The sequence below is a fragment of the Chenopodium album genome, chromosome 18 (assembly GCF_948465745.1).
Source record: "Chenopodium album chromosome 18, dcCheAlbu1.1, whole genome shotgun sequence".
Lineage (NCBI taxonomy): Eukaryota > Viridiplantae > Streptophyta > Magnoliopsida > Caryophyllales > Amaranthaceae > Chenopodium > Chenopodium album.
In genome coordinates, this window is record NC_137851.1 from 3349061 (window position 1) to 3359606 (window position 10546).

The 10546-nt window shown below is 33.5% G+C and overlaps 1 protein-coding gene across 2 annotated transcripts; it reads right to left on the reverse strand.

The window, feature by feature from the left end:
• Nucleotides 1-1346: 1346 nt before the first annotated feature.
• Nucleotides 1347-9909, reverse strand: LOC145592720 (guanylyl cyclase 1-like). Of its 2 annotated transcripts, none has more exons than XM_081649227.1 (10): nt 9612-9909; nt 8350-8654; nt 8061-8185; nt 5359-5470; nt 4570-4644; nt 4376-4464; nt 3803-3864; nt 2219-2291; nt 1790-1865; nt 1347-1677 (listed from the first exon to the last, which is right to left on the reverse strand). In XM_081649227.1, the coding sequence occupies exons 2-10, from the start codon at nt 8503-8505 to the stop codon at nt 1606-1608; spliced, it is 840 nt and encodes a 279-aa protein (XP_081505353.1). In that variant the 5' UTR covers nt 8506-8654; nt 9612-9909; the 3' UTR covers nt 1347-1605. The 2 variants fall into 2 exon arrangements, with proteins under 2 accessions (XP_081505353.1, XP_081505354.1); XM_081649228.1 differs by having other exon boundaries at nt 1625-1703.
• Nucleotides 9910-10546: the final 637 nt, after the last annotated feature.

The window sequence follows — 10546 nt, forward strand, 5'->3', positions numbered from 1 at the left end:
TAAAAACAACTTTTCATTGTTGAAATCCAATTTTGCCGGCTTTAAACACATATATTTGTAATTAAGTGGAACATACTAGTACAATTTAATTTATAAGATAAAAACTAAGCCCAAGATACATGTGTGAAAGTGTTTAACTGATTAATTGGGTAATATATATATATATATATATATATATATATATATATATATATATATATATATATATATATATATATATATATATATATATATATATATATAAAACTCCATAATCCCGTCAAAAAAAAAAAAAAATTGTACACAATTTGAAAGGGTACGTACACATTAAAATAGATATTGTATGAAGCGTAGTTTAAGTAGGGTTGACAGTATAAACAGATTACCGATCTAAAATTGTTAAAAGAAATCTAAATCCAATTTGTATTGAACTCGAAAAATCAGAATTCAAGCTTCAGGGTAGGGGAAATATAAAAACAACTTTTACTTTATCAGTTATCAGTACCAGCCCACAAGCAATTTCGTTGCTGTGAATTCAACTAACCACAAAATAATTAAGATATCTCTGAATTCTTATTGATCGAGAAATTCTGGATTCAAAGGTTAATATGTCATCCACTATCGCAACCATCTCCATTTTATTTTATAGAGTTTACCTGCCAACCTTATATTCTTCCATTTGTCTGTCTAATTACTTTAGTAGACATTATAGTCTTATTTGTGACATTTCTTTTGAGCAATTTTCTTACCAGCTAGAAAGTGATTCACTGATTTGTCGTACTTGTTAGAGTATTACTAGTATTTACATAGGACAAAACCGAATGAATAAAGCTATTGTACAAAAGTTTGTCATTGCATGGTTCTTGATTATTTCTAGTTAATTTGAGATGTCTAAAATAAAGTCTTTTTTTAATATATGTTGATCAAAATCACATAACATGTCTAAATTAGAACATAGGGACTAGGGAGTACTTTATTATCAGCCTAAGTAACAAATCTGCAACAAATCTACATTAATTTTGACAAGTGATTTTAGTTTTTCTGTGATTATTGACAATATTCACACACAAAGTAAAATAATAATTTCGATCCCTAAGAATCTACAAGATAGGAGAACCTAAGGCACTACATCCATTTTTTTGCATTTCGATCCCTTTTTCACTTGGATCTGGGAAAAAAAAAGTTGTACTAGTAGATGTTTGATGGTTAACTTCAGGACTTATGAAGGTGAATCATATTTAAGCATTTGATACTACTACGAAAAAAATGAAGAAAGCAAGAGATGAAAAGGAATACACAAAAGCATAGGAATCAAGATCGAACTCCAGCAGCCTTCTCTTTTGCCCTTTTGATTTCAATCTCAAGGGTCATAAAGTTTCAGTAACGAAAACAGCATCATCTTAATATATATTAAGATACTTTAAAATTATGATGAATATATATGAAGAGATTTACAAAAGAATTATACAATCTAATGCACAACAGCACAAGTGATGATTTACAGATGGCAATCTAAGCTAATTTCCAAACCTGGGGATGGGTACATGCTATGAAACTTATAAAAGAGGATAATATTGTACATGCGAAGGATCATATACACAGTTTACTGCACAAGTTTGATAGTTGTCATGGATCTTCATTAACATGACCTGAGATTAGCGGAAATGCCTCTTTGGTATATCTCTGATCAAGTGAAATCTGTACATAACAAGTTAAACACCATTCTGTTTGAGCATCTACGGAAAACTATCATTAAGAGCACGGTGAAGAGTCAATTTTGATGTCCTGATCAAGGGAGTCAAGAAATTACCAGTAGAAGATCCTCATCTGTACCAAAAGATTTGCGAGCTTCATCTAGGTGTTTTGAAGAGATTTTCTGATATTTCCTGCACAGTTCCAAAGAAACAAAATCAGCCATTTAATGAATGCTCCTAGCAAAGAATGAAAGCTAATGAGAAGAATAGTGTAACACTCTTTAACAGATTTTCTAGTATTACAGCCAAGGATGTACTTGAGCTAAAGGAGAGCATGATCCTTAAAGCAATATCTGATGAAAATGGATGAGCGTTGCATGATCTATGAGTTGACCAAACTAAAATGCATCTAAATCATACCGCCAAACCATCTAAAATCACTAAATTTCTGACTTCCACAATTCAATCTGCCTACAGGTCTACACTCTTCATGATATTAGACTGTAAAATGAGACTCAATATAAAAGTCAATAAGGATGCAAAACCTTGAGCTGGCAGGATCCCTGATTTCAAACTCATCTTTGTCAGCATCATACCCACAAATTACAACATAATGACCTGCAGAAAGCAGCAGATTAGTAATGACCACGTTAACAATAACATGTAAACCAATGTACTTCTTTAGAATCTGTCAGCACATTTTGCGCAACCCTTAGCTATTCTCACTTACGGTGTGTTTGGATTGAAGGAAATGGAGGGAAAGGAAGGTAAGGGAAATGGAGAGATGAGGTATCTTTCATTTGGATAACAAATGAGGAAGGGAATTGGAGGGGAGAGAAATGGAGGGATTAAATTGTAGGAAAATGATCCCTCCAACAGTGGAGAGATTTGGAAGGAAAACTCACAATTCTTCCCTCCCCTCCTCTTCTCCTCCCTCCCCTTCTTTTCCTTCCCCTTTCTTTATCCAAACACAGTGTTAAAATAGTATATTTTAGGGAATTAAGAAGGCTAAAAAGAATTGATGAAGAAATTGGTAGTCAGATTAAGGGAAAACTAGTAATATATGATTGTTTATGATGATAGTCACGGTAGAAATCACAGATTACAACCTATAGGCCAACATTCGAGAGGTTGGTGCTCTCCCAAGAAGCAGTCTCTCTCTCTCTCTAATTAACTCTTATACTTCACATACTATTTTTCTCCCTAATTTGATCTATTTATACTTTCTACCAACCTATTTAACTATCTTCTTCTACAAGCTACAATGAACATCATTACTATGCTACTATCTAGAGTGCCCATCCCCTTAATACGGATGCATAGGCATATTCTAGTCCAGTATCTCATACAATGAACACTCATGTTGACCTTGATAACAGCTGATAAGAACTCTTTTACTCAATACAAATAACAAAAAGCTAACTGGGCACAATTTAAAATGTATTTCCAAAAGTTGAGCACATAACAGTTCGAAATGAACAAGCAATACCTTATTCTATATGAATATTATAGTCTTGAGTCTTCATACTTGTTTTGTTGACATTGAAAAAACTTGAGAAGCGGAAATCGCATTGTTTTTTGGTTGACTAAAACATAGGATTAATGGAGGAAGTTGTTACCCTAGGCAAGTGGAGTTTCTCATGCCATGATGAACCAACAATATTTTGCACTTCCTAGGAAATTGAACTACATGAATAAGAAACACCCTAGGAAATATTTCTTAGTATGTCCAACCAAACAAATATTTTAAATCCCTAACATACAATGGTTGGACACCATCCTTTTCTTTCCTGAATTGCTACAATCACAATTGGTCCCAAGCCATAAGTCTTAAATCTACAGATAAAAAGTTAGTTAGCGTATTTAGAAGGTACTTAATTCCAGTGTTGGAATTGTTTTTTGGAAAAACAACTCCCCAGGGTTTGTTTGTTTCACCTTATTTTAACTTATTATCATATTTCAGAAAAAAAAAAAAAAAACAAGTTCGGATAATTTCAGGTAAAATAGGTTCAGAAAAAATAAGATCAGGTAAGCTAATAAGCAGCATTACTTGGATTCAAATGGCTAAAATTACCAGGATTTTTGGCTTCTGTCACAATATTGATAGAGAAGGAAACAACAGTTCTCACCTGTATAGCCCAGATTGCTTCCACATAATTCAGAGACATGGTAGTCCTCCAGCAATGACCGACTGTAATAAATGACATCTTTTAGAAAAAGGTCAATACCAGATTTGAAATTAGCAAAAATAAAGAAAGATTTAGAACTAAGGCTTATTTCCACCAAAGAAAAAAAAAATTCCAGGAGTATAAGTTCAGACAAAGGCTACCCAAGTTTAATTTACAACCAAAAAATCATGTTAAGTTGATTTTTATGGTTAAATAACTACTGCAACTCCACATATTTGGAGGGATAGTTGCTGTTGTGTCTAAGATGGGCAAGATAGCAATAAAGGCCATGATACTGAATTTACTACATGCTTTGAGGAAGATGCAAAGGGTAAAATCTCAGAGTTATAATCCCTAGATGAGTAATAAGCACATCATGAAGATTTCACGATGCAAAATAGGCTTCAAGAATATTTGGACCAGGGACAAGCTGAAATGGAAAGATTAAACAACACCATGGAAAGAGATATACATTGTCATCCTTGAGACAATTTAAGTATAATAAATGAAGCAGCACAAGAACCAAGTACTAACTATAGTTTGCACAGATCAACCAAAGCAATTGCTACGTATCTTCCTGACAAGATCAAGAGAGGTACTTCTTTTTGACTAAATGATCTGCACTGCAAGAAGGAGGTAATGTTGATCAGAAATCATCAACATGATATCCAATTTATTGTAATGCCAAAGCTGAAGGAGAAAATTCGAGTTTTATAACTTTCTTATACCTCTATACTGATTCCATCCTTAAATGCTCTTTGAAATAACATATCTACTCGGACCAAATCATGTGGTAAGTGATCCTACAAAAAAATTAATCACTTGTAAATTCGTAACGCATCAAGTGTAATGAAGCAAAAATCTTTTTATCATGGTCAAGGTGTAATAATAACTCTTAAAACACTATACAATATAATCCCAAAAGGATAAAGTTGGTTGCATCTTGCATGAATTTATCTCCAGTTGTCGTCCAAGAGTATCCTCTCCTCCATACACTTCTATTTTGCGCCAAATGCTCTTACAAGCCCATTTTCTTCATGTTATTATTAACACCCTCCATCCAAGTCACCTCAGGCCTCCTATGGCCTCTTTTAAAATCTATATTATACCAAGATTACCAACCCTCTACATCGCTTGCATCTACCAGTTGATGTAACACATGCCCAAACTTACATTGAAATACAGAAGGCATTAAATTTGCCATCAAAGTAAAAGTCAATCCAAAGACTAAGAAAAGCAACATTCTTCAAGGAAAACTGTAATGGTTAAATATAAGCTTACGCCAACTAACAGATTATTTAAAAAAAACAGCATTAATTTTTCAAAAACTTTGCATATGTGGTCTAAAATGAAGACACATACTTCATGAGCTGCTTAGTTGTTCCTTCTAATTAAAATGTCGAATAACATACCACCCAGTTCCCAAAAAAACAAAAAAAAAAAAAAAAAAAGCAATAGCTTGTAGGAAAATTGAAAGTGTAGGGGAAAGATAAAAGGGGTATAGGACTGGAAGCTACCTTATAAAATGACTCCACAGAGAAGTTTGGATTTGCTCCTATAGTCACAGTGAAATAGGAAAAGATGACAGAAAAATTTTGCAGCAAATATGCCAGATCAACAGTCCATATGCTGCCAAATCAAAGATAAATATTAAAATGAAAACACAATATATATAGCAAGAAATATACTAAAAAATTTCAATCAAAAGTTAACATGCAAGCAAAAGAGCTAATTTTCTAGATAGATTCAATTGACTCTTTCACAATTTAAAAGCTGTAACAAATGCCAATGTGCCCTACTTAGGGAGGGACATATGCCAACATCACAGTCAAACATTTGTGAAAAAAAAAAAAATTTCTAAAGGTAATAGGAGGAAAAATTAAAGAAACCACGTCAGAGACCATCCTAAATTCCTGTTGTCAGAATACATAGAGAATATTCTTTTCACATCGAGGAAACTTCTACTACTTTTTCAGCATAAAATTATTGCTAAAAAAAGCCTTATCTATCAGTGTGTATAACCCTGGTATATATGTATGGATTGAGCCAAGGTAATTGTTCATAGTAAGTCTGCAAATACAAGGTGAGGATATTGCCTAGGAAAAATGTCAACTGTATAAGGGTGACAGCAGAACAAACTAAAACAGCAGAAACACGGAAGTGAAGGGAAAGGAAGATGAAAAAAAGGCCAGAGAGGGTTGAGCGAGGAGGCAACGAAGGTGATAAATACCAACAGCATCAACTACAGCAGCTGTCAAGGATGATTCTAGAAATTGATGGTGTCTGAAGAGACTCAGATATATATGGACTTTTTGAGTTTTTGCAACCTTAACCACCCTGAGTTTAGAAGGGAGTATGAAACACTGCAATTAAGAGAAGTGCCTGGTACATAAAAGAGTTTGTTTTTCGGCTAAAGTTTCCTTTTTTCTCTTCCAAATCTGTTCAGAATTTTAGGGAAGATGAAATATGAACTCCCTCATTCTTGCTGCTCCTTTATCTAAACAAACAAGAGAACAAGAGAAGAAAATCACTCGATCTGCAAAGCACCATTACTCATGTATAAGTCTTACCCCTTGCAAAATATCATGTTAGTTAGCAAATGCTCCTATTACCCTCTAATCCCAACAACACTGCCACTCTGAGAGTCGGAGTTCATGAAAAGAAAATGAAAGTTCCCAAATATCTCACCAATCTGTATACTCATCATCTTGCATAAGTGCAAATCACCTTGAAAAATATTACTTCTCCATCCATAGATGGCACTTCATTCTTAACCAGACCCCACATCACTAAGCTGGTCACTGCTTCCAATTTTTGCTGATAGCTCAGAGCCATATACAACTCAACTGTCCAAAATCCTAAAGAAAGCCTCATCCAGCTAAGAGGGGAACTACAAGAACTAGAAAATCAAGCAGCAAAAGCACTGGGCAGGAGGGTCCCACGTAGGCAACTGGATTCCTGAAGCAAAAGACACAGAAGATGATTGCACAATCTTCTGAAGTCTATGAAAGGAAGAGAACAAAAAAGAATAGGCAGTAATCCAGAAGCAGTACCATCCATCTCCCAAAATTCAAGATACAAAACTCTGTAATCTTCCATTCTTGTATATTTATTTTTAATATTAGCTAACTCAAGACAACGTTGAGCAGCAGACTATGTAGATACTACCTTTAGATAATAATCCCAAATTCCCAAGGCATAACGCTGCTAATTAAATCAAGAAAACACACTGCTTCCCATTAAGCTGTTTGCCTGCTTCAATGATGCATTGCATGCACCTCTATGGCTCTATCTACTTCTTCCTGTTTGTAATTTCTCTCTGAACAAAGTAGTGTCTGGATGTCCATGCCAAGATAGCCATAAAAGCACAAAACAATGCAATTGCTTAATGAAGAGCCTCGTTACATGCAGGACAAGCACTGTCGTATATATATTCTGCAAGATAATTTGACTAGACTGAAAACAAGGGTTCACATATATATATATATATATATATATATATATATATATATATATATATATATATATATATATATATATATATATATATATTTGACACCTATATATACCGTTTCTAACTTAGAGGTCTGGACTCCATTGTCAAATGCCATCAAAGGATCAAATGAAACTATATGTAATCAAGCAAACCATACTATATACTACTCCCTCCGTCCCTTATTTACATTCCTATTTCTAAAATTACACGAGAATTAAGGAACTTCGAGTAACCTTAAAACCCATGATTGGAAAGTAATGTGGGAATTACAAAACATTTATTCTTGTCTTTGAATGATATTAAATGAAGCACATGTCATCAATCCTCTTTAAAAAAAAAGGACCAATCATATTTTTTGGTGAAAAATAAAAGGACCAATCATATTTCAGTATAGTGCTGCACATGGATTCAGAATGTTTAAAAGGGTGAGTGCCAAAATTATGGTTTCTATGCCATTAATTGCAAAACAGAAAAATAATAAAAGTAATGCCACATCACAACTATTTAGGGATAATTTGGGGATATTTGGCAAAAATTTACTTACTAAAAAGGGAAAGTAAGAATGTAATTTTGAAACACCCAAAATGGAAAGCAGGAACGTAAATAAGGGACGGAGGGAGTACAAGTTTGTCAAGCATAGAGCAAACTATAGGTAATGCATAAGCTTCCACATTGCTATAAGTTATTAAAAGTTACGAAGTTAATAAAGTAAATCAAACACACCTCCTTGTGCCGCAGAGCTTCTCCAATGTATGCAAGCTACAATTGTTGATCCCAATCGTTTGCAAAACCATCAGAACACAGGCAAGACCACAATCCCAATTGGATAACTGATTGACATGAGGAACCTGTAAATATTGTAACAAAAGACAGTGTAAGCATGTTTGCACATAGAAACTAAATAAGTGACTAGATTCACTTTACATGCATATGAACTTATGCATCAGATATATTAACATAAAGCACAATAATTGACTAGGAATGAAAAGTCAACAAGAATATGATGCTCCACCTCAATGAAACGTAAACGGGGCAATATCACATCGTGGCCTCTTCCATCAGTTAATGAATAGAGGGAGCAGGAGCCAGATAAGCTACAATCTGAACTATTTTGTGTAACCTCTTCCAAGTTTAATAATTTATTTACAAATTCACTCAAAGGCCACATTGGAAAATGAACGGAAATATGACCAGTTTAGGAGATCAAATCACTGGTTTGGTTCAACAAAGTTGACTATGTACACATAGGTTCAGATGAAATCTTATGCTTTGAATCTGAAAGTTCATCTCCTGGCCTGCAGTCCACCAACTGCAAGTCTGCAATCATAAAACAACAGCACATCAATGTCTATCAAAAGATTGAAATCAATAGCTGACCAAAACAAGCGGCTTCATAAAGTATATAAATATCAAGGTACCGGCACAATACAAAATTGAAAACTAATCGAGAAAATTGTGTTGATCGACTCATCTCAACCTTGGGAACTTAGAATCTTAGATGCATTAACTGAGCTTTTTTCTTGTATCAAACTATCAATTCAGTAAATTTTGGAGAAACAGCACCACTTCAAAAGCATTTCTTATATTAACTGAACCTTGCACTCCGAAAGTCCAATACAACATGCCTCTCACCCATGCTCCCACACCACACCAACCATTTTATCATTAAACCATACCATTATATACCATCAACTGTCTGCAACATCTTTTGAATTATGATCTTAAATTATTGGACATTGCTGCGTTATTCTCGAGCTTTAGCCATAAGGTATAGAAAGACAATGCAGTAATTGTCCATGTAATTCAAAGTTATAACATATTCCAGAATCACAAGAGTACTTATCTAGCAAAATTCAGTTAGATATGTGCAAAATTACACAACATTAGCTTTGAATGTTGAGTTACTGACCTAACCTACCAAATTAATTTCGAACAACAAATAGTGCCAAAGAACAGATAAAATTTCTGGATCTTTAAATAATCCAAAATTTCTTTCAGATTGCAGCAGTAATAAGTTATTAACTATGAACTAATTAATCAACAACCCTAAAATTTTGAATAGCTCGAATTTCACAGAAATGAGCTAAATTACGCACCAAGTACAATAATCAATGACCTAATAAGATCGAATTTAAAAGCTAAATTGCTCATTAATTCAACTATAAATCGATACTCCGTAATAAATTCAGATTAAAAAAACAACAGTAATTAAATTAAAACAAAAAAACCTAAAAAATGGGACTGAATTCGACTTAAATAATAAAAAAAAAATACCTGAAATTCGAGGAATTAGGTTGAATCATAGTAATTGAAGAAGAAGAGAAGTGATGAAATAACGCTTCTCAAATAATTTCTCAATTATTAATTCTGGAATAGTATGAACAATCTTCCTGCTACTAATAATGATTCTTCTCAATTTCTTGATTCTTCTCTCTTATAATCTGGGGATTAATAACGTATAATTGTCATTTTCCTTAAATTTCTACGGAGTAACAGCAATTATACACAGAATATTGATTGCATTATTGTCGGTAATTTTACACGAAATTTTCTATGTTTGTTTTTGTCTTATTTCGCGAATTCGCGCTGATTTGTTGTAAATTGGGAGGTAATTTAGGCAACAAATTTTAAAGTAGGTAGATCATTAATGACTGACTTAATTTCTTCAACTACCCTAAATTACCCTTATTAAGGTACCACGAGTTTGAATTGAGAGCAACTTTAACCCAAAGTCTTTAAGACATGGATGTGACATCATTTTTGGTGGTCCCTATTGAAAACAATATTATCAAATTGTTTGTTAAGACTCACTAAGACTTGTCTAAATTTATCACTTTATCCCTTATTTGAGGATTGTTAAATATCGCCCTCGAAAATCTAACTAACGCCCGCAAAATAAAATAAAATTACGTATTTATCCTTTTAATAACGATTATAAAAATAATTAATTTTACCTCAATTTCACACTTTTACTGTACACAAAACTTTTTACCGTTCTCTCTAGTGGTCAACGGCCACTAACGCTCATCGAACAACCACCCCAACCACCGTGAGTTTCAAAATCAAACAAATTTTTTAAATTTTACAAAATCAAATTCGTTTGATCTTATAGACAACGACGAAATACCAGAAACACAATCTTAGACGCCCGCCAAAGGCTCGTCGAACCGTACGAAATCGGGACGTCGCGATAATTTTTTTAAAAAAAA

Coding starts and splice junctions, on each gene's coding strand:
- LOC145592720 (XM_081649227.1), bottom strand. CDS start 8,505: ATGTGGCCTTTGAGTGAATTTGTAAATAAATTATTAAACTTGGAAGAG. Junction 4,465..4,569: donor AGGATGGAATCAGTATAGAG/GTATAAGAAAGT, acceptor TCCTTCTTGCAG/TGCAGATCATTTAGTCAAAA. Junction 2,292..3,802: donor AAGCAATCTGGGCTATACAG/GTGAGAACTGTT, acceptor TGCTTTCTGCAG/GTCATTATGTTGTAATTTGT.